Here is a 24070-nt window from a genome sequence, read left to right on the forward strand (position 1 = left end):
ATATATATATATATATATATATATATATATATATATATATATATATATATATATATATATATATATATATATATATATATATATATATATATATATATATATATATATATAATAATACAAAAAATCACTCAAATAATGAAATCCAAGGACATCAACTTGTAACATTCAAAAGCATGGAGATAAAAAATTGACATTTAGCTAAAAAGTGAAATCCCAAATTTGTTCTGAAGCGTCGTCCATTTCCAGAAGTTTCCAACAGACGGACACAGACAGAGCATTTGTATGACTTTTATTAAGAAAACAATACAATTTGACATGATAAAAACAAAACCAAGCACTACCCATGGAATAAATAAGTCAAACCAAACCATAAATCTGTACACGATCTAAAGAAAAAATGGTCCCAAGGGAAAAAAAAAAGTTTTTTTTTTCATCTCACAGCTCTTTTTTTTCATTTTTCTTTTTACAGACAGTTATGAGCAAACTCTAAATCAATCGGCTCAATCAAGTGAACGCTACAACATAAGTGAGAATTTGTTTTTCTTAAACTGAGTGTACGTGTAATGCTGTTTATAACTGTTAATGTCAATACAATAGCATTTTTAAAGTTCCAGCTCTGCTGGATTGGGAATGAGGTATATGCTAATCCGCCCTCTGAACCGAGACAATGTTTGAACTCCTTCCTCTCCATCCGCGTGAATGCTGATTTGCTGAAAATCTGATTCTGGGTTGTAAAATGCATCGTAGCCCCGTCCCGTCACGGTTTGCAGTGATTCAGTTGATCTAAATTCATTCAGGATTGATTAATGAAAGTAAATCTGAACATGAGTGAGGTTTTTTTTTTCTTTTTCTTTTTTTATATTAGAGGTCGTAGGTCTGAATCCGTACTTTAAGGTTCAAGTAAATTGCACTAATCAGCACACAGTCAGGGGGCACTATGCCACGTGCGTATGGATTCAGCCGACAGACAGCACCTTGAAGGAGGATTAAAACCAAATGTTTGAGCAAAAAATAAAACAACAAACAGAAAAAAAACAGAGACTGGACCTTTAGTGGCGAGCGGCACCAGCATGTGTGGGTCACAGACGAGTGGTGACACGGAACCAGTACAGGGAAATAAGACCATTAGATGCGAGTCGACGGTGATGTGGAAAGAAACGGGAAGTTCTGATGGATGAGGTTTGCAGGTGCTCGAAGGAATGACCATGATCAACTTCTGGGTAGTGTTAAAACCTAATTTTGACGCGTTTTATAGGAGTAGTACTTCCTTGCTGGGAGGAAAGCGAGCGGGCGGATGCTGAAAACGTAACGATACCTTGCTGCTCAAATAACTGCCTGGATTTACGTACGTACAGCCGACTTGGTGTCGCTCTAAATCACATTGTGTCTTTTTTTTACTCGCAGCAAGGAAGCAAATATCTACCAAATCTTTTCCTCAGAGAAAATATCCTGACAGGTGGAGTTAAATATAAATAATTGGAAAGACTAATTAGTGACAGTTATAAGGCAAAAAAAAAAAAAAAAACGAAACAAAGCATGGCACCAAAACTTAAGTCCAAACCTGCTTGAACTAAAACTTGTATTAGTCGTAACAACTCAAGGCACACACCTCCGGGACGCGCTCCAACCATGTCTTTCCTCACTACTTATCCAATAGTCTGTCTCGGCGTGTACCGTTGCCCTCTTCCTCTACAAAACCGCAAGCTAATTCACTTTAGGAGAAAAATAAAAACACAAACATGGAGAACTTTTCATGGATAGAGATAAAAGACATCCACTACAGCAGCAAATCTATCTGTGATCGATTGTGACATACCATAACAGTGCATTGACCCTCCTGAAGAAAAAAAAAAAAAAAAAAAAAAAAGAAGATATAACTAAACATTCCCTAAACAAAAGAGAACATTAGTCTAACAGGAGGCGAATCGGGAGGATTGAAAGCGAGACGTGGCCTTACAGGTTGGGAGGTTTGAGGGGGGGCTGCCACAGCCACTGATCTGATACCAGGTTAGCCCCTTGACTTATCCTGAGCTAAACCGTTAGCAGTGAAACAAAAGAGTGATCTCAGAGCAGCGTCTGCGATCGGCCTCGTCCTAATCTCAGAGCTCTTTAAGTCACAGAAGCGGGTCGGGGTTTTGTGTTCTGGTCTGGCGGTGGCTGGGGCTGAGCTGCCGGCGCTGTCCAGAAGCTTGAGTCTGGCGCTTCTCTTGGCAAAACAAAATGTGGAGGACTGGAAGGAAGCACGGAGGGGGAACCACTGAACAAGAGGTAATATCCATCCTCCCTCAGTGGCAGGGGGGAGTATTTGGGTGAAGGTGGCGAAACGGGAAGTGGGAAACAGCGATGAGGAAGAGAGACGTCCGTTCTCCCCTTGGTTTTGAAGAGCGGGGAGGGAAAAAAAGAAAACAATCTAAGAGGAGAGCCGGTGTGTCCATTAGCCCTAAATCATCTAGAGTTAATGGGAGGAGGTACAGAGAAAGGGAGACAGGAAGGTGAAGGAGAGAATGACTCAGCCCGAAACATTTAGCTCTCCTCAAAGTCCTGAGATGAGGACTCCAGTTTGCTTTTCTTGCTGGGTGGGGTCTCCTCCTGTAGATCCTGGAAGCAAGAAACAAAAAAAAAAAAAAAAATCAAAGCATGATTACATCTGATGAGCAAAGAAGCACCAAGAAGGCAGTTTTCACCTTGTTCAGCCCCAACCAGTGACTAGCTGCGTTTCCATTATCACTGTGTGCAAAGCTCTAATGTCAAAAAACTACTTTGCAATTACCGCGTTTCCATTAAATAAGAAAGGACATTAAAAATACGTGTGAATAAGCTTGTTCATTAGCAAACCTAACTACTCCAGCTACTTCCTGTCGTCTTCTTCCGGCTGTTGATCACGTGACTTGTGTGATACACAGAGCTTTTTCCATTTTGCAAAATAAGTCAATTTTGATAATAATAAAATCACTTCATCCTCGTATCAAACCATTTTATAAATAAATTAAAAAAATGTTTTTCAAAATTGCTGTTTCCATTAAGCAACTTATTTTCTAAACATCAAATTGTGCAATAATATAATAAAAGGAAACATTTGTAGGATTTGTAGTCATATATTGGGTGCAAGCGGCGTTGTGTAAGCTAAAATGCTACAGCTAGTTAAAACGCTAATGACAGCATGTAGACTACCAGTAGCAGGTTGACCTGTACTGCATTCACTATGACAAAAACCCATTTAAAAGCTAAAATTAGTTAAACTCCTAATGAGCTGAAATGTTCTCAATAGCATGCTGAGCTATCACAATGCAAACAAACTGAAAATGCTGTTTGTTTGTTTTTTTAACTCACTCCTTTCAGACTATTAAATTTAGCTTTTATATCAAGGTTAGCTAAAATACTAACTAGGATTAGCATTGTAGCTAATTCTAATTAGCATTTAGCAGCTGCTGCTGGAGGTCAAAACCCCACAGGGGGCCTTTAATGACTGAGTGAGAATGTTACACATGGACTTTAAGGGGAGGCACATGCTTCAAGGGCAGCATGTCCACACTAGAGGTCTTTAAATATTCAGTAGCCGTTCAGTGGGTGCCGTAGGAAATCACTGTTCAGGACTTTAAACTGGAACACGAGTGAAACAGAAACAAAAATGTTGTTTGTGTTTTTTGGGCTTTTTATGAAACGAATCCTGTTTTCAAGTCACACAACAACAAAGGGTAAAATCTCTCACTCTTTCAGTGATTTATTCTTAAAGAACTTTTGCATTATTAGCCATGTTGTTCCTAGAAAGCAGGTAGAACAGAGATCCGGAGCAGCGTGTGAAAACCTGAACACCCTGCATGGGCTGCTGCTCCTCTGAGAGGTTCGCAGAGACGTGCAGACGTGTTCATACCTGAGTGGCTTTGCTGTCTGAGGAATCTTTCTCCCCTGAGGACAGACTGTCTCTCTTGGCACTTTGTGCTCGCTCTGAGGTCTCTGATGTGGGAATGCTCTTCCCTGAAATCACAACACAGTAAAAAAGAAAAAAAAATCTCAGACAAACTTCTCACTTCTTCATCAGGCAGCAAATACAGACAAGAACTCTTCAGTGTGTGTTTGGGGACAGTGTGCTCTTTTCATGGCCACTTTTTTGACACGCTACTGACCCCAAGTGGTTACATGGGGTAACACCAAGATCGGAATCAGAACCCAAAGAGCTGAAACTAAAATTATATTAAATTTATTAATTAAATTTGAACAAAGCCAGCAGATGTAGATGCTGTGACAAAAGGGAAAAAATACATTCTGCAGCGCTCGATGTCTTACACAAATTGCAAAAGTTTACACTTAAATTTGTAGTGCAGCACCTTTTTTTTGGATCTTGTTCTTATTCCATGTCATTCTACTTTTATAATATTTTATACTTATCTGGTTTCTGATTGAAACAAATAAACAAATCAATTACACTTTATTTCCACTAAAAGGAAAAATAAAGGATTTCTGGTAGCAGTCAGTTTAGCAACAAATCTGAAGAGGCCTCTGACTGAAGACGGTTGCTGTCTGTCATGACATGAAACAGCTCAATGTCAGGGGAGCAAACATATTTTGCAGTAATGGTGCGTTCACACGTACACACATTATGCGGTCAAAAACATGTCCGACGATGTGGACATTTTACTCTACACCCTGCCGTTTTGAGCATTTGGTTTTGACACGCCTCCACTTTGTGGCTCTAGCCATTGTTTTCGGCAGGCCAGACACCAGACGTCTGGCCTGTTTGTCAGACGTCGGGCGTGATTTGAAGCGTCTCGTGCTTCAAATCGCTAGGCACGCGAAATGTATCACGATGGGCGTTCGATGCGCCTCTACATAGCCTTCCAATGTAAACCAGACGTGCAAAACGGGTTTGTTGTGAACGCACCATTATGTTTCATGGATGACATCATGAGTTGTTGGTCACCACTGCTAATCTGCTTCATTTCCATAAAGTATCTTTTTCAAATCCTCTGGAATTGGGAGTCAAGAGTTCAGGGATTATTTTAGTTTTTGAGTTCTTCCAAGATTTCACCTCACAGAGTAGCCCTCCCTCACAACATACCCGCTCAGTTCCTTCAGACTAGCCAGCTGCAATTAGCAAACACCTCTTGGAACTCAGGCGAACACAGGCAAAAACGTTAAATGTCAATGTTTTTACCAGCATAAAAACATTGATGCTGGTAAAAAAAAAAAAAAAAAAAAAACAGCATCGAGTCGGCGATTTTAGTTTTGTGACAACTGAAAGTTAGCATAGTTATTTTATTGTGCTATAAGATAATGGCACTATGTGCCTGGAAAAACATAGTCCTGCCATTTAACCTGGTTATGTAGAGCAACAGATTAAATAAGGCTAACAAGCTGAAACTATTTGTTTTTGTTGAGATCAAAGAAGTGAGACAGAAAGGTTTGACGGTTAAATTCCCAGGAGGTTGGATTGGGGCAACACAGGTGTGCAGTGGTTTCATCAAAGGGGAAGTGGTTGTTTTAAATTGTGGATGAAGACAAAAACAGCAGATGACATATACTGGTGCATATACTGGTACATACTGGTGTATACTGGGATATATTGTGTCTGTGGCGGTCTGACCTCTCTTGCTGTCTGGGCTCTGGTCAGTCTTGGCCTCGCCGTTGTCGCGGTGAGACGCGGCGTTGGACTCCGGGGCGGGGCTGGTGCTACAGCTGTTTTCCTGCTTCACGGGGACGAGTCGGCGATGGAGCTCTGGTTGCTGTTGTCATCTGGCACAGGGCAGACCGAGAGTCAGAAAACACGCAGCCAGCGAGCACAAGACGGAAAACGAATGCAGAAACCCCACCATGCATGTCCATCATCCCTGGAGAGGAGCTGTTCTCCGGAGTCGTCACCTCGGAGCCATATTTATCCTCCTTGCCCTTTTTCTTGTTTTTGTTCTTCTGCACCACAGGAGACACAGTGAGCTACAGTCTGTGTTTCGCTTGCACGCGACATTTTCAGCAAACGGTCTGCTAATAATCACAAACTCACGTCGTCCGATTTGGGCTCTGTCACCGGGACCCACTTGTAGATGCGAAGGGACGTGTCTCCGACCGTCACCCATTTCTTCTCCCTGATTGGACAGACAAACAAGCCGATTCAAAGTGGTATAAATTAGTTTATACTAGAAAAACTAATAAAACTATTAAAAGGGAAATATTGTGAACATCCTGTGAATATTTTAAGCTTTTCATTGAACGTTTTCTGAGGTTCTCTGACATTATAGTGCATGTTACATGAAAAAATTCTAAATGTTTTCATTTATTGCTGCTATTTGAACCAGTTAAATAGTGTGTTAGTTGTTACGGTTACCTTTAAAAATCAAAATGAGTTTTTTTATTTGTGTGTATTAAAGATTTTCTTTATTTTAGTCATACACAGCCAGTTAAGTCATTTATTAAAATCATACTTATTCTAATCATTGCAACTCACCTGAAAGTGTTAAACATTAATTCAGTGATTTATTATTAAATCTAGATTTTAAAATGATAGTATTCAACCACTGGAAACAATTCTATTATCATATGAATGTCTATATTATGAGGATGTGCTTTTCTGACTAGAATCAACACAACCATAAAGTCAAATCAACATAACAAGTAGTCAAAACCACAACACAAACAATAATCCAGTACACACACATTATTTTATCTTTATATCTGGTACTGTTTAACTAATGTACAATATTTCCTCCAGGTTACTATTTATGCAAAGCTAAAAAAAAAAGAAAAAGTAAATAAAACATCTCAGTGTTTCATCTGTGATTAGAATAACTTTGATTGAACATGTCACTTGTTTACCACAGAAATTTAAAAGAAAGAAAAAATGTTAAGAAAGAAAGGAACAAATTTTAATTTGGTTATAGTTTATTTTTCTGGCAACCTCCTGCTGCTCAATCAAAAAATAAATTCAATATGCCAATATTGGTCGGTCTAAGCTTTTAGTTTCCCTTTAGTGTTTATCTTTAATGCAAGATGACATATTTAGAATCACATTTTTTTAAAGTCGGGGAAAGGTGTAGAAACCTTGTTAATATTTATGGAGTTAGAAATTAATGCGCTATAAGTAGATTTGTGAAAACATTGTTGAAGAAAAACCAGATATAAAAACGAAATTAGTAAAGTAAATAAATGTTTAAAAAAACAACAACAACAACAACTCGTATTTCCAACTTATTCAATCTTCTGATGATTCAAAACTGAAAAGGGCATAAAAATGAACAATATCAATAATAATAATAATAATAATGATATATTATATTTATTTCACATTACTCCATCACGTTCTGTGCTGTTTTTATTTTGTGAAACAAAAACACCAAAGTTCCAGCAGAACCAAACTTCAGCTTGTGACCCGGGGACGTTTGATTAATCCGCCTGAATAAATGAACATCAGACTCCGTTCTGACAGCGGGCGGAGTTGACCGGCCACGTCCATAAATGTCATGTCCGCCGAACAAACATGTGTTTCAGCGCTGTTTAAACGGAACAGAATGTGATTTTCTGGTGTAAAAAGATAAGACCGAGTCACTACGTGTTCAGCCATGCACTACAGCAGCCTACTTCCCTCTCCCAACCCCCACCGAGTCTTATTCTCCGGCAGACCTAAAGGGCGACTCAAAGCGCTTAATTTAAAACTCCACACGGACTAAAGTGCTCCGACTCAAGAGCGCCGTCGTCAAAATGTGTCTCAGCGTCCAGACTCGTCGGCCGTTTCGCCGCTAAAAGCCCGCCTGCCTGCGCTCGCAGCTCGGCAGCAATGGCTTCATGTGACTACATCGAAATGGCTTCTGGGTTCAACCCTTTTTTTTGCCGTTAAAAAATCAACGGAAAAACACCGGCGACAGGCTGCGCGTTTCCCCCGCGAGGAGGCTCGCGGAAGCCGGGAAGGCGCTCCTCGCTGGAGCGCCCCGGTCGCACCTGAGCCGCAAGTACATCTGCTGAGAACGCCGTTCAAAAAGCTGCCCTTTATCTTTCTATTTCATCCCTCTCTCCGTCTCGCTCCTTCCCTCTCCTCCCCCAACAAGCAAGCCTTTCTCGTGTTAGATAACGAAGCCTGCTTTTTTTTTATCTTGTTCCTCTTACCATTTTCGTACTTTCTCAATAGCGGCCATAACCCTCTTGATGTCATCTTTCGCCCTGCTCCGGGTCTCAGCTCGGACCGACCTGCCCGACATTGCCGCGGTGGGTATAATATTTTTAAAGCTCGCCGGCAGTTCAGACAATGCAAACAGTAGAGCGCACAGAGGAGCCAGTGCGCCTGCGCGGGCCCAGTCGGAGCAGCGGGGGGAGGAGGACGAGCGGGGCCTGCCGGCTGCAGCTGCACACTGAACCGAGATGTGTTCTCGCCTGCTGAGCCCAGAGAGCAGCAGAACAAAGAGCACAGGCCCAAAACTCCGAGCTGGAGCGGCCGCTGAGAGGCAGAGGAGGAGAGTTAAAACTTCGCTGTGTTTTCTGAGGGAAATCTGTGGATTTTGACTATAATAATAAGTCGTTAGGAGGTTGTAAGATATGATTTTAGATCAGTAAATTAAGCACCTCATAACCAGGCTGAGACAGGCAGGCAAACAATAAGCACAATAAAACCTTTTTGTTTTTTCTAACGATGTCTGCGTTCCTCGTTTTTCTTCTTTTCATTTGTTTGGATGTTTTTCTTAAATTTTAGATGTTTTGAAGTCATTCTGTGTCTTTTGATGCTATTTTAGTTTTGCTACAATGCAGACTGATTTAGATTTGACATCTTCTTTCCATTTATTTGTTTTTTTTTGTCTCCCTTTCTCTCTTTCCTCACATGTATACTTGTAGTTGTTTTATGACTGCGTGTAATAGGGTTTTAGAAGTCGCATAATTTCTTGACACTGGTGAAAAACCGGAATCAGAAAGACCAAGAAGCCAAATCCACGGCGATCCTGAAAGAAAACTGGTTAGAGGCCGTGGACGGCAGGAGGACAGGGCAGAGGTCAACTCTTTCAGCAGGGCACCAACCCTGAACGCACAGGAGAAGGGATTAAGCAAAGCATCGATTCAGGAAGGTTGAATATGAACCAAAACACTCCTTTCATGTTTTTCTTGTGAATAATTTTGAATCCCATGTATCATTCCCGCTTTTCAGCTGCACACTACTTTGTGTCAGTCTATCAGATACAACCTCTGGAAGTCTGAAGAAACCCCCGAACTCAAGATTTATATTTGCTGTAGCGAATCTCCTTTCCTCTGCTGTTGAGCATGTTATCATTTTACATCTATACTGTGCAGATTAGGAATAAGTCAATTTAACAATGAAGAATATTCTTGTCCGTAAGATGAATGGGAAGTTGAAGAGGGTACAAAAATAAGACAACGTAATTAAAAATGTAATTCCTGTTTTTTTTTTTATTTAATCCAACACGGTTATTATTATTTTATTTTACTTTTTTACTATTTTATTTTGTGTCACTGCTAAGCTAGAAATGGTACAACTTAAGAAGAATAAAGAAGTAGGGGGGAGAAAAACCAGAAGGAAACTAAAAACGGGACATGTCGCCCTCTGGTGATGGAAAAATAGAACTGCAGAATGTATCTTTCGTGAGAAAAAATGCTTTGTTAAATATAAATGTATTTACATTTACCTGAGAAAACAATCCTAAAGACATTCAAGAACGCATCTTAAAGGCTATTCTGTGTACCCAAGATAGTAAAGTCTTTGTGAAATGCCGATTCCAAATTGACGCTCCTCTCCTTTGTGCTGCTTTTTAAACATTTTTCATTTGATAGCTTTTCACCGTCGTCAAGTCGGGTTAGCGTGGTTTTGTTTACGTTTCACTTTTCCCGAGGCGCTCCGGACAGCTTTCTATGTCCAAACTTTATTTCCCCATCACATACATTAAAATGTGTCTTCCTCTAACTCCCGAGTTTTATCTTTCTGAGCGGTCCGTGAAGCTGACACGAGGTTTACGTCATCACTCTGCGACACGTCAATAGGCAGAACTTTGCATGAGCTAATAGCGTGTAATTCAGCAGAAAGGGACTGGCATATATTTCTAGACAAAATTTGGCATTTAAAAAAAAACTATTGCTGATATTATTAAAGGCTTAAAATGTATATAAATGTAAATATTTGTGGGTAATTTGAGTCAGCAACGTCGCGGTGCGTTTAGTTCTGGCAGGTGACAAACATCTGGTCCTGTAAAACAACATCTATAGTAAACAGAGCTAAAGGTTTCGGCCTTTGTTTTGACCTAAGAGCGTTTCAAGCTCCATTTTGGACTCGACGATGAATGAAGAAGGTGAGTTTCCCGCGGAGTCCCGTCCCCTGCAGCGTGTGGTTCTGGGTGATGCTGATCCCGCCTGTCTGGTTGTGGTCTGGTCAGAACTGGTGGAGTACTTCAGGGCTCAGATGAGGAAAGACCCGGACATGGCCTCTGCCGTGGCAGCCATCCGCACACTACTGGAGTTCCTCAAGAGAGACAAAGGTGATCACTGGAGGAGTACATTTCACAGTCACTCTACTGTTTTGTTTGTGTTTCCTTCTAATTCACGTGAAGCATTTTGGAATGCAAAACTGCCTTACCTTATGTAGTCTTTGAAAAAAAGACTAAATGGAATCGACATGTTCAGTTAGTTTATGCCACTTTGCTTCATTTGAACAAAATTATCATTATTTACTGTATAATGATCATTATTTTAATGGGGAACTATTGTGCAAAATTCATTCTTTGCATGTTTATGTACTTTCATTTTGGGTTTCTACTGCTTGTAAAAAAAAAACAAGTGAAGTTCTTATGAAATCCACCAGGCCGTGTTCTGGCAGGAAGTTTTGGTGTCTGGAAAATGAGCCGTTCCAAAAACCTTCAGCTAACCAAGTCACAATCTGAGGATGCTGCGATGTTGCCTGGCAACCGCAACAATTTTAGCTTCCATTGGCTTAAAGTCTGTTAAAAATATGTATTTAATCACCATTTGCTAACCATGAATTAAAAAAAAAGAACATTATTAGACAGTATTTTTTTTTATTGCAGATGCAACCTTTGCTACAAATGATGCTTTCATGCTACATATTGCAATTTTTTTTAAACTGACTTAAACTGAATTATGTTTTTGTGTGTATTTTGTTGTATTTCTAATGTGTAAAAACAGGCTTAAATACAAAAAAATTTGCAAAATGCCGATGTTTTTTTTTTGTCCGATTAATCAATTGTCAAAAATCATAGTTGGCTGCAGCTTTAATCAGGACGTGTATGTGTTTGGCTCAGTCTGAATGTCTGTCCTTCCGTCCAGGTGAAACCATCTTGGGTCTGAGGGAGAGCCTGACGTGGGCCACATCCTGCCTGAAGGGAGAGGACTCCTCTGTGGCCGTGTCCTCCGGGGGAGAGCTGTTCCTGCGCTTCATAAGCCTCACATCCCTGGAGCATCAGGTGACGCGTGTTTCACGTTGTAGCGTTTGTGACGGCTGACAGCGTGAAGCAGGTTTTCACGTCGCTGCGGAGTCATTTCGAGCCACGTTTTTGAGCATGCCCAAAATTCAGACTTTGATTAGGCCACTTCAAAACCTTTACGTTAGTTGTAATATTTGCCAGTCGCCATTTTCTTCCAAATTGTTTTGGTGTGATTTTAAAAGGCCAATAATTCCTCGTATGGGTCACCACTGATCCATGTTTTTCCAAAATAAAAACTCTTGACCCAGATCAGTGCTGCGCTTCATAACAGGCGTTTCTGTCTCCAGGACTTGTCTCGCTGTAAGAAGGTGATGGAGGAAAGAGGAGAACTGTTTCTAGAGAAGATCTCCATGTCCAGGAACAAAGTCGCTAAGCTCTGTCACACCTTCATCAAAGACGGAGCTGTAAGTACTGGTCCCGTCTCCTCTCCTTGCTCTTTGCGCTCGCTTCACCTTGTGCCTTTCTTTCCCCTGCCAATCCTCTCAGAAAATCCTGACTCACTCGTACTCCAGAGTGGTCCTGCGGGTTCTGGAGAAAGCTGCAGCGGAGAAGAAGCGCTTCTCCGTCTATGTGACCGAATCGCAGCCTGACGCCCACAGGGTGAGCGAGTGAGCGAGGACGAGTTTCTTTCTCACAGGACACGAAATGATTCTGCGTTTTTCTCCTTTTGTTGAAGGCGGCAGATGGCAGAGGCCCTGAAGAAACTCAACGTTCCAGTAACAGTAGTGCTGGATGCAGCTGTAGGGTGAGCTACTCTGGGGTTCTGAGCTGGAGGGGAACCGCAAATGGTTTATTTAATCATTCTTTCGTCACTGGTTGGATTTTGTTATTGGAAATATCCAACTGGAAAATACATGTCTAAGATAAAATAAACTCCATCAGTTCCATTATGAAAACAAAGAGAAAATAAAGCTATTATTAAAAAAAAAAAAAAAAAAATGTTGCTGGTCAATCGATACAATTGTTAAAAAAAAGTCAAGTTAATTTTTTTAGATATCATTTTAATATCATGTTCAATAAATTTCTCAGTTATTTGTTCATCAGCCTGAGCAGGAGAAAACAAACTTACTGATGTAAAAATGTTGCTTTCTTAGTGACATTTAAAGCCTCCAGCACTCTGATATACTCTACTAACTGGAGTTTAGCTTTTGTACAACAGTATTACATGTCTTTTATTTTTGTCTGGGTTTTTTTGTTTTATTTTGGTCACAAAAGTCGCTAAATGCAGCAGCAAATTTGCTAAGTTGGTGACAGTGCGGTGCCGTCAGTCAGGACAGTGGCCGAGTTTCAGACGTTTGCAGAGATAAAATCGGTTTCTCAAGTAACTATCGGCCCTTCGCCCAAAAAGAAGAAAATCTGACCTGATTTATTGATGCATCACTAGATAGTAAATTTTGTTTTGGTATTTAAAATAACCGATCGGATGGTTCAGAAAGAGAACAAGCAAAAGTTGAGGAAAAATGCTTTATTTACTTTCACACCGTTTTAATGAACCTGTTTTTAGAAGCTGCTTAGTTTCAGTTTTCCGTCTTCCAGGTACGTGTTGGAGAAGGTGGACCTGGTCATCGTTGGAGCAGAGGGAGTCGTTGAGAGCGGAGGGATCATCAACAAGGTGCGTTCCCTTGGCGGCCCCGGGTGAAACTCAAACTGGAGGATAGTTGAACACGCGTATCAGATCGGGTCTGTGTAAACACGGGGCGGGTGTACGTTTCCAACAGAATCTAGAGTGTGTGTGTGTTTTTTTCCCCAGATTGGCACCTATCAGATGGCTCTGTGCTCCAAGGCTCACAACAAGCCCTTCTACGTCGTTGCAGAAAGTTTTAAATTTGTTCGTCTGTATCCGCTGAACCAACAGGACGTGCCCGATAAGTTTAAGGTGCGGCTTCCTTATTTTGTGTTTGTTTTTTTAAACGATTTTCCGTCCTTTCATCCAGATTTATTGACTCGTGCTTCCTGTCCCGCACAGTACAAAGCCGACACCCTGAAGAGCATCCGGAACCTGTCGGAGGAGCACCCGGTCATCGACTACACGCCCCCCTCCCTCATCACCCTGCTCTTCACAGACCTGGGGGTCCTCACCCCGTCGGCCGTCAGCGACGAACTCATCAAACTGTATTTATAACCGCGTCCCTTCGCTGAACAATAAAACAGACGTTTATGGTCCGCCTGCTTCCTGCTTCGAGTTCGTGAGCTGTTGCTCAAGTCTTCCTCGCTGATCTGGCCTTTTTTTAGTTTCTTAAGGAGGCGAGTGTCTTCTAAAAGCTCCTTCATGTATTCTTCGTCCATGTCGGAGTCCTGCAGAGGCAGAACAGAAGCCATGAGAACGAAACTGCAGTACTTAACGTTTATGAAGAGTATATTTTTTACAGATTTGCTGAAACTGTCACTATGAGGTGAGATCGATCTAGTCCACTTCCTCCCTGAGCTGTTATGGCCGTCTGAAGAAATGAAACGTTCCTGGTCAAAAACAAACAATCGCAGCCAGGAGGAGGGTCCTAGCGCTGCCAATCAATGTCGTGAACGCACTGCTAAATGTGCTAATGGTGGAGAAACACCTTACTGTTAAAGGAAAACTTTATCGAGTGGCCATGCTAACTAGCCTTAGCATTCATGACAGACTATGGTAGCTGGAGATTAGTAGTTTCAACAGATATGTAAAAGAAATATGTCTATATAAATATATATATATTAATAAAAGTTGCACACTGCAGCTTTAATGTTTCATTTATCCCCCAAACAGAGTTTACCTCGTCGTGTTTCCTTTTGGCGCCGCGTTTTTTCTTGCGCTCCTTCTTGGTCTTCTGCTTGGACCAGGCCTTGTTCTTGACAAAGTTCTTCTTGGGAAGCTCCGTCTTCTCTTTGTTTTTCTGCTCGGCCAGCATCTTCTGCCTCTGCTTCTGTCGGTTTTTGTCCTTGTAGCGGATGCTGTCCGTGTCCACCGTCGTCTCCACGAAGTCGGGAAACGTTTTCCCCTTCAGCTCGGGCATCTTCGGCAGGCGGAGCAGCGCGAAGCCTTTGGCCAGGGACACAAAATCCAGATCTAACAGAAAAAGAAAAAAAAACACGAGAAGGTTTCATTTTCTTTGTTTTGTTTGGGGATAATAAAAAAAAAATACATACAGTTGGCTTTGAGGATTTGTCACCTTTTACTCTGAAGATGAGGCTGCATTCGTGTTTGGCGTAAGCCTGGACGTACGACACAAAGGCCCTCATGCCTTTGTCGAACATGGCGCGGTCGGCCAGGGCCATGGCCTTCACCTTGGGCGTCACGTCCACCACGTCCTTTATAGGAGACATCTTCTGCAGCGGGCACTGGTCAGGTCACAAGCAACACTGTTAACCCAATCACTTTGCACCGATTATCAACCGGTTCTGGTTTCTTTGAGTGAACTTTAACATCACGAAATGCAACAGAAATAAAACATTTTTGCAATTGCAATTTTAAATAGACATTTGTGTATACAAAATAGAACAGGTTGAATTTGGTAATTTATTGCAAGAGATTGCAAAAAATAAATACAGAAAATTTCCCATGTCCTCAAAGGGTAGCAGATCACCATTAGCAAGAGAAAAATAGGGAAAAAAAACTGCTTTACTCTCACTCAGGATTTGATTTCTGAGGATTTCATATCACAGTAGCTCTGATCCTCCTCTGAGTGACTTCATGCTGAGTAATGTTAGAGCTGAATAATCTGAGTGAGTTCTAGACAACTATTGTGAACCATCCATCATCAGATTATCAGATTATGAACGCCTGCATGGCCGATCCAAAAGGTCTTGTTGCTGACGGCTATGAACACCGCTGAAGGACCCAACTTCAGACTCACCTTCTGGTTGATGGACAAGAAGTTGACATAGGGTTCCTCCATTGGCAGCAGGAAGACGAGGGCGTTGCCATGGTTACCGATACGCGCCGTTCTCCCGCATCGATGCACAAAAGCACTGATGGAAAAAAAAAGAGCAGACAGGGAAAAATGGTTGGAGCCAAGTAGTTAGAAAAGTAACATTGTTTTAATGTTTAAGCCAATAAAATAATTCATTCTGCAACATATCTATCTATCTATCTATCTATCTATCTATCTATCTATCTATCTATCTATCTATCTATCTATCTATCTATCTATCTATCTATCTATCTATCTATCTATCCATCCATCCATCCATCCATCCATCATCCATCCATCCATCCATCCATCCATCCATCCATCCATCCTCCATCCATCCATCCATAAGGAATAGGGCCTTATTCCATATTGTATTGATTTAATTTTATTGGCTGCACAGTGGCGCAGTGGGTAGCGCTGTTTCCTTGCAGCAAGACGGTCTTGTGTTCGATTCCCGGCCCGGGGTCTTTCTGCAGGGAGTTTGCATGTTCTCCCTGTGCATGCTGGGTTCTCTCCGGGTTCTCCGGCTTCCTCCCACAGTCCAAAAACATGACTGTCAGGTTAATTGTTCTTTCAAATTCTCCTTAGGTGTCAGTGTGTGTGTGCATGGTTGTTGTCCTGTTTGTCTTTGTGTTGCCCTGCGACAGACTGGCGACCTGTCCAGGGTGGACCCCACCTCTTGCCCGGGACGCAGCGGAAGATAGGCGCCAGCACCTCCCGACCCCGATAGGGAGAAGGGTGCTCAGAAAATGGATGGATCGATGGATGGATGTTCTGTGTTTGTATGTGCTTACATTAGTTTTTTCTGTCTTAGTCTCTCGTTGTTACGGAGCCCCCTAGGGGACATGGGGATTTTTTTTCTTTTGCGTCCCCTCGCAAAACTTTTGTGTTCCCTCTCAAAATGAAAAAGTTTGAGGCAGCGTTCCGGAACAAGACGAAGATGACAGTGGAGCAGACAGTGCACTCGTGTGTGAGTTTTGTGAATTTTTATTTTGAAATTGGCCTGCAATATAAGAATATTCAGTCTCTGCTTGCCAAAAAGCATGGGTGTCACAACAGTATGCGACATTTGAAAAGAATACTTAGTGCACGAGGACACACTCGTCGCTACTATTTTGCTAACTTGGCAAGTCTGGTGGAATTCGTCAGGAGAGAACTTCAGTCCTCTGGACAGCTTCACGAATATCGTTGGATGTATGCCAAATGCAGGCAACATGGACTTTGTGTAAGGAAGGAGGATGTCCGTCTGATCATGAGAGAATTAGATCCAGCAGGAGTGTCCTCAAAACAAGCCAGACGTCTTCAAAGAAGAAACTACTTCTCAAAGGGTCCGAACTTTATTTGGCACATTGACTCTTATGATAAACTGAAGCCATTTGGCTTTTGTATTAACGGAAGCATCGGTGGATTTTCACGAAAGATTATCTGGCTCAATGCATACACCACAAGTAGTGATCCCAAGTTGGTAGGAGGGTATTACACTGAAGCAGTAAAGCGTTTGGGAGGGTGTCCGAGAGTTGTTAGAGGGGATCTTGGTACAAAAATGTTTATGTCAGAGACTTTCAGAGATTCCTCATTCCCACTCAGCCCAACGACCCTCTTGAAAGTTACCTTGAAGAAGCAAGCACTGCAAATCAAAGGATTGAATATTGGTGGCGCTTTCTGCGCGTGGAGTGTATGGAGTTCTGGTTGTCCTTGTTTGCTGACATCAGAAACAATGGATTCTTTGATGGGGGATTTCTGGACAAAAGCATTCTACAGTTTTGCTGCATGGGACTCATACAGGTGAGTTAACTGAATCAAATGTAATATTTATATGATGGATGAGATACTTTGGAAGGAAGAAAGCCTGAAAGGCATGGACATTAAAATCAACATTAATGGTATCTGGTTATTTGTGGCGTTCACTGTCTAGTATTTTGTTCGTACAATACTTGAATGTCAAGCGAACGCTCAATTTTGTGACGTAGGTGCATACTTTCATCACACTGAAAATTGGAAATAACGCACGACGGTGGCACACCCATAAACGAAAGTGATATGTTTCTACAAAGAGAAGTAGATGTCTTTGTGTTTATATGTGGTAAATTATAATCATGAAACAAAGCGATTCTCCAGTTGTTCTTTCGTGGTCGCTGTTCACACATCTGTGGTGCTGAAAATGCACTGGTCTTTTTCTACCTTAATGTCATAACACGAAAGAGCAGGTTACTTGCTGTTATAGTGTGAGATTTTACACTACAGCAGCAACAAGGGAGCATTTTGACAGCTGCATTTAAACCTCTATTATAATGAAGATACATTCAATTTCATTGGCTATCATTTTTTAAAACCAAATCAAAAGTGAACGAATTTTAACCAATAGCAGGCGTTTAAATATGCATTAAGTTTCTAACTGTGTCAAAAGTCAAACTGTTACAAGATACCAAAGTAATCTTTAAAATCAATTCATCTAAGAAATGTCACAATGTATTTCTATAACTCGGTAACAACTGTAATTGTATGAATGACAGTTCTAAACAGCAAGTCTGAAAGTACTTTATAGGAGCTGTTTCTCTTTTCTTAGTTAAATCTTATTTAGATTTAGTTAATTTTTATTTCTTCCTTATTTTCTAGTTGATTTATAATTAAAATTTTTGTTCAGTTTATTTAAAATAAGTTTGCTGGTTCACTTAAGTTAATTAATTAATTTTTGGGACGTGGGTGTTACACAGTACAGATTTGAACTAGCACATTATGCATGTGGGTGGTCAAAAGGTTTTTTACCAGTCTATTCAGTTAGTCATCAGTCAGTCTATCCAATCGGTCAGCCAGTTCATAAAAACAACAGGTGTAGGAATCAGACTGAAAGAAGTAGTGGAATCCTGTGAGGCCTGTTACTTGTTTTGTCTGAATAGTGGAATAAAACAAAGAACTGCATTTTGACCTTTTGTAGAATCCATGATGCACCATTTGCACTATTTGAGTTGAATTCACCTTTTAGTCTTACGTTTTGTTACTTTTGAATTTGAGTTTTGGACAAATAGTCAGTACAACCTAAATAAACATTATTTTGTAATTATGACATAAAACAGTGACTATGCCTAATCCTTTTTATAGCTGAGGTTAACAAAAATGTACTCAATTTTTCTGTTTTATGTTACAGGATGAGCTGGATGACACAGCACAACTATGGAATACACACCACATCAGGCCATCTAAAAACTTGCACGTTCCCAGCGGTCGGCCCAATGTGATGTATGCCCTACCTGAACTGTACAGAACTACAGACTTCCTCACTCCTTTTGAAGTAGAACAGATTCAACTGTGTAGAGATGCATGCACTTTTCGGCAGACCATACCATGTGATTCTGCTGTGTATGACATTTGCAATGTTTTAATGGCAGAATATGGTCTAATGACACCATCAGATCCATATGATTCTGTGAAACTGTACATGTTACTGAGAGATGCCATTAGAGGATTACTGTGAGTATTGACTGGAAAGAGCCTGCCATGTTAGGGTTCCAAAAATAGAAATATGAAATACAGCGGTCCTAATTTGAACCTCAGGCTGATCCCCTGCCTAAAGGAACCTCAGACTGAAAATCTTTTGGCCTCCAAGTCACTTAAAATAGCACTTTTAAATACCAGATCACTCTGTGCTAAAGCTCTATTAATTAATGATTTCATCACTGAGTATAATGTTGATGTTATGTTTCTGACAGAAACATGGTTGAATGACGATAATGACCAAATTGTACTCATTGAATCAGCGCCTCCTGACTACAATTTTTTAAGTGAGAATAGAAAACATAAAAAAGGAGGAGGCGTGGATTCTATATTTAAAAATACCATAAACTGTAGTAAAATCTCTTTCGGTCATTTCACATCTTTTGAGTATCTTGGAATTCAGGTTAAAGGCTTCAAACGAACTTTGACACTAACTTTATACAAAACTCCAGCATATGTGGAAAATTTCTTGACTGACTTGAATGATCTTTTATCTCTCATATGCATTGATTTTGATTGTTTAATAATTGTTGGTGATTTTAACATTCATGTGGACAAACCCAAAACAGAGGAGCAAAAAAGCTCTCTGATATTTTAGAAAATTTTGGTTTAACACAATATGTCAAACAAGCAACACACACTCCAGGACACACACTGGACCTGGTTATCAGTAAGGGTGTGACTATTTCCAATGTCTCTGTAACTGATGTCGCCCTGTCGGATCACTTTGCTGTTATCTTTGAAGGTTCTTTATTCTTTGACCCACTTGGACAAACAGCTACTGTCACAAAACGTTCTTTCACAGAAAACACAACAGAAACATTTAATCAAATCTATTCTTCCTCCTCACCCTTAAGCTGTAATGATGTAGATCAGTTGTTAGATGATTTTCAGTCTAAAGTCTCATATATCATTAATTCCATTGCCCCATTTAAAGTAAAGGTTTTGACTGGTAGAAAGAAATCTCCATGGAGAAATGCACAAATAGTTCGGTCTGCAAGACAAGTCTGCCGCAGGGCAGAACGATAATGGCGTAAAACTCAACTTCATGTTCATCATGACATCTACAAAGAAAAACTACGTAACTATCACTTAACACTAAAACATGCAAGGGAGGCTTTCTTTGCAGATGTCATAAACAAAAACATCAATAATGCTCGAACTTTATTTGCAACAGTTGACAGGCTCACAAACCCTCCTGTGACGTTACCACATGAACTCCAATCTAATGCTGCCTGGAACAAGTTTTCCAGCTTCTTTTCAGAGAAAATCCAAAAAATCAGAGGATTAATCTGCACATCAACTTCAAAGCCAGAACCATTGCTGTACCAAAACAAAACAAATACAGAAAAAATGACCCATTTTCAACTACTTAATTATAAAACTCTAGAAGAAATTATAAGTCAATTAAGTTCAAGCTCCTGCTGTCTGGATGTCCTACCCACACATTTCTTTAAGAAAGTCCTGCCTGTTATTGCTACTGATCTGATCCAAATAGTAACTCATCGCTTACATCAGTGTTTTCCCCCAGGCCTTGAAAACAGCAGTCATCAAACCACTGTTAAAAAAGAACAACCTGGACAAATCACTATTGCAGAATTACAGGCCAATCTCAAATCTCCCATTCATCAGCAAAGTTATTGAAAAAACTGTGTGTAAACAATTAAATAGTTTCCTCATGATGACCAACTGCTTTGACACTTTCCAGTCTGGTTTTCGTGCTCACCACAGGACGGAGACTGCCCTCGTAAAAGTATTCAATGATATTCATATAAATACGGACTGTAGCAGAACCACGGTGCTGGTTCTGTTGGACCTCAGTGCAGCTTTTGACACTGTCGACCATGACATATTATTGAATCGACTTGAAAGTTGGGTTGGACTCTCTGGTTCGGTGCTCGACTGGTTTGAATCCTACATAAAGAACAGGGATTTCTTTGTTTCAATTGGAAACTTCTCATCAAAGAGGTCAAAGGTCACATGTGGGGTACCCCAAGGTTCAATCCTAGGACCCCTCTTATTTAATATTTATATTCTCCCACTAGCTCAGGTTATAACAGGAAATAATATTAGCTACCATAACTATGCAGATGACACACAGCTCTACATTACGATGTCACCAGGTGACTCTGAACCCCCATCTCACTGAATAAATGTTTAGAACAGATAAATGTGTGGATGTGCCAAAACTTTCTCCAACTGAACAAAAATAAAACTGAAGTCATTATTTTTGGACCTAAAGAGGAACGATCTAGAGTCAATGCACAGCTTCAGTTATTACAACTAAAAACTAGCGATCAGGCCCGAAACCTGGGAGTAGTGATGGACTCGGAGCCACATAAAGACCAGAGCCACATAAAGACAGTAACAAAATCAGCCTTCTACCACCTGAAGAACATCTCCAGGATTAGAGGACTAATGTCTCAGCCAGATCTAGAGAAACTTATTCATGCGTTTGTCTTCTTCTACTGCTTGAAGACCAAGTACAGAGGCAACTATGAATGTCTTGGACAACCTGACTGGAAATATGCCATAATCAATGAGTCCTTTGGCCCAAATTCGGCTTACTGCATATCACCTCTCTTTGGAAAAGTCTGGTCTGAGTTTTGGCACCCTCTCCTCCTCCCCTTCACAGAGCTCCAAGAACTGCTCCCAGAAAGCTGTATACATGTCCCTTGACACTCCACTGTCGTCCACAGCCATTTCATGATTAAATTCCATTCTTAATTCTGATTCCATTATGCTTTTGTCTATGAACAACTTAAGAAGGTCATCTATGACTATGGCACAGCGGATATGTGCATACCTGGTCTTTGGGATGTCCTACATCTCCAGTGGAAGACGGTAGTGCATAATTTTCTGTTGAAGGGATCATGTGTACTACAGCTGTTTGTGGAGCCTGGAATATAACATGAATTAGAACAGTACATTTTAGTTGTCATATTTTCTTCATAAGACAACCAAGAGTTTGAAAAGACATAGTAATAATTTAGATATGTAAGTATCTAATTTAGGAACTTCATGACATTCATTACATTGGTGTAACGTTATTTTTAAAAATGCAAACAAATCATGTACAGAAGCAAATAAAATTTTAAAACAAAACACATTTACTTCTGAAAAGTTTTCGGCTTCTGTCTCAGGATGACTGGCCATCATGGGAAGAGTAGAAGCAAGCTCACCATCACCATCTTCTGACCTTGATCTGCCCAGCGTCCCTACAGGTTTTCCCGGCGTCCCTCCAGGTCTCCCTGGCGTCCCTCCAGATTTTCCCGGCGTCCCTCCAGGTCTCCCCGGCGTCCCTACAGGTTTTCCCGGCGTCCCTCCAGGTCTCCCCGGCGTCCCTACAGGTTTTCCCGGCGTCCCTCCAGGTCTCCCCGGCGTCCCTACAGGTTTTCCCGGCGTCCCTCCAGGTCTCCCCTGCGTCCCTCCAGGTCTCCCCGGGGTCCCTCCAGGTTTTCCTGGCGTCCCTCCAGATTTTCCCGGCGTCCCTCCAGGTTTCCCCAGCGTCCCTACATGTCTCCCCGGGGTCCCTACAGGTCTCCCTGGCGTCCGTTCAGGTTTCCCCAGGCTCCCTACAGGTTTCCCCAGGGTCCCTACAGGTTTCCCCGGTGTCCCTACAGGTTTCCCCGGGGTCCCTACAGGTTTCCCCGGGGTCCCTACAGGTTTCCCCGTCGTCCCTCCAGGTCTCCCCTGCGTCCCTACAGGTTTCCCCCTGGGTCCCTCCAGGTCTCCCCTGCGTCCCTACAGGTTTCCCCAGGGTCCCTACAGGTTTCCCCCGGGTCCCTACAGGTTTCCCCGGGTTCCCTACAGGTTTCTCCGGGGTCCCTACAGGTTTCCCCAGGGTCCCTACAGGTTTCCCCGGGCTCCCTACAGGTTTCCCCGGGTCCCTACAGGTTTCCCCGGGGTCCGTACAGGTTTCCCCAGGGTCCCTACAGGTTCCCCCGGGGTCCCTACAGGTTTCCCCGGGTCCCTACAGGTTTCCCGGGGGCCCTACAGGTTCCCCGGGCTCCCTACAGGTTTCCCCGGGTCCCTACAGGTTTTCCCCGTCCCTCAGGTTCCCCGGTCCCTACAGGTTTCCCCGGGGTCCCTACAGGTTTTCCCAGGGTCCCTACAGGTTTCCCGGGCTCCCTACAGGTTTCCCCGGCTCCCTACAGGTTTCCCAGGGTCCCTCCAGGTCTCCCTTCGTCCCTACAGGTTTCCCCTGGGTCCCTACAGGTTTCCTCCTGGGTCCCTACAGGTTTCCCCGGGTCCCTACAGGTTTCCCCGGGCTCCCTACAGGTTTCCCCGGGGTCCCTACAGGTTTCCCCGGGGTCCCTACAGGTTTCCCCGGGGTCCCTACAGGTTTTCCCCGTCCCTCAGGTCTCCCCTGCGTCCCTCCAGGTCTCCCCGGGTCCCTACAGGTTTCCTGGGTCCCTCAGATTTTCCCGGCGTCCCTACAGGTTTCCCCAGGTCCCTACAGTTCCCGGGGTCCCTACAGTTCCCCGGGGTCCCTACAGGTTTTCCCGGCGTCCCTCCAGGTCTCCCCTGCGTCCCTCCAGGTCTCCCCGGGGTCCCTACAGGTTTTCCTGGCGTCCCTCCAGATTTTCCCGGCGTCCCTCCAGGTTTCCCCAGCGTCCCTACATGTCTCCCCTGGGTCCCTACAGGTCTCCCCGGGGTCCCTACATGTTTCCCTGGGGTCCCTACAGGTCTCCCTGGCGTCCGTCAGGTTCCCCGCTCCCTACAGGTTTCCCCGGGTCCCTACAGGTTTCCCGGTGTCCCTACAGGTTTCCCGGGTCCCTACAGGTTTCCCCGTCGTCCCTCCAGGTCTCCCCTGGGGTCCCTACAGGTTTCCCTGGGTCCCTCAGGTCTCCCTGCGTCCTTCAGGTTTCCCCAGGGTCCCTACAGGTTTCCCCAGGGTCCCTACAGGTTTCCCCGGGTCCCTACAGGTTTCCCCGGGGTCCCTACAGGTTTCCCCGTCGTCCCTCAGGTTCCCGGGTCCCTACAGGTTTCCCCGGGCTCCCTACAGGTTTCCCCGTCCCTACAGGTTTCCCCGGGTCCCTACAGGTTTCCCCGGGTCCCTACAGGTTTCCCCGGGGTCCCTACAGGTTTCCCCGGGGTCCCTACAGGTTTCCCGGGTCCCTCAGGTCTCCCCTGGTCCCTACAGGTTCCCCGGGGTCCCTACAGGTTTCCCTGGGGTCCCTACAGATTTCCCGGGTCCCTAGGTTTCCCCAGCGTCCCTACATTTCTCCCCGGGGTCCCTACAGGTCCCCGGGTCCCTACAGTTTCCCTGGGGTC

The 24070-nt window shown here is 42.8% G+C and overlaps 2 protein-coding genes across 2 annotated transcripts; one reads left to right on the forward strand and one right to left on the reverse strand.

Moving 5' to 3' along the window:
- Positions 1-272: 272 nt before the first annotated feature.
- On the reverse strand, positions 273-8347 carry LOC129374324 (B-cell CLL/lymphoma 7 protein family member A-like). The gene is given in 7 exon segments (XM_055052694.1): positions 273-2598; positions 3872-3975; positions 5582-5689; positions 5692-5730; positions 5808-5904; positions 5996-6077; positions 8089-8347. Coding segments are annotated over 7 exon segments (597 nt in total). The 5' UTR covers positions 8181-8347; the 3' UTR covers positions 273-2523.
- Positions 8348-9945: 1598 nt separating this feature from the next.
- LOC129374315 (translation initiation factor eIF-2B subunit alpha-like) lies at positions 9946-13580 on the forward strand. Its single transcript, XM_055052679.1, has 9 exons — positions 9946-10268; positions 10353-10454; positions 11260-11396; positions 11705-11821; positions 11904-12025; positions 12094-12162; positions 12954-13029; positions 13168-13293; positions 13384-13580. Exons 1-9 carry the CDS (start codon positions 10256-10258, stop codon positions 13537-13539), a joined length of 918 nt encoding a protein of 305 aa, XP_054908654.1. The 5' UTR covers positions 9946-10255; the 3' UTR covers positions 13540-13580.
- The last annotated feature ends 10490 nt before the right edge of the window (positions 13581-24070 follow it).

Source organism: Poeciliopsis prolifica, unplaced genomic scaffold, assembly GCF_027474105.1.
Source record: "Poeciliopsis prolifica strain line A6 unplaced genomic scaffold, Auburn_PproV2 SCAFFOLD035, whole genome shotgun sequence".
NCBI classification, from domain to species: Eukaryota; Metazoa; Chordata; class Actinopteri; order Cyprinodontiformes; family Poeciliidae; genus Poeciliopsis; species Poeciliopsis prolifica.

Bases quoted from the DNA above. Each gene is read 5' to 3' on its own strand.
- LOC129374315 (XM_055052679.1), top strand. The intron at 10,455-11,259 runs GTGATCACTGGA...CCTTCCGTCCAG, and splicing joins GTTCCTCAAGAGAGACAAAG to GTGAAACCATCTTGGGTCTG. The intron at 13,030-13,167 runs GTGCGTTCCCTT...TTTTTTCCCCAG, and splicing joins GCGGAGGGATCATCAACAAG to ATTGGCACCTATCAGATGGC.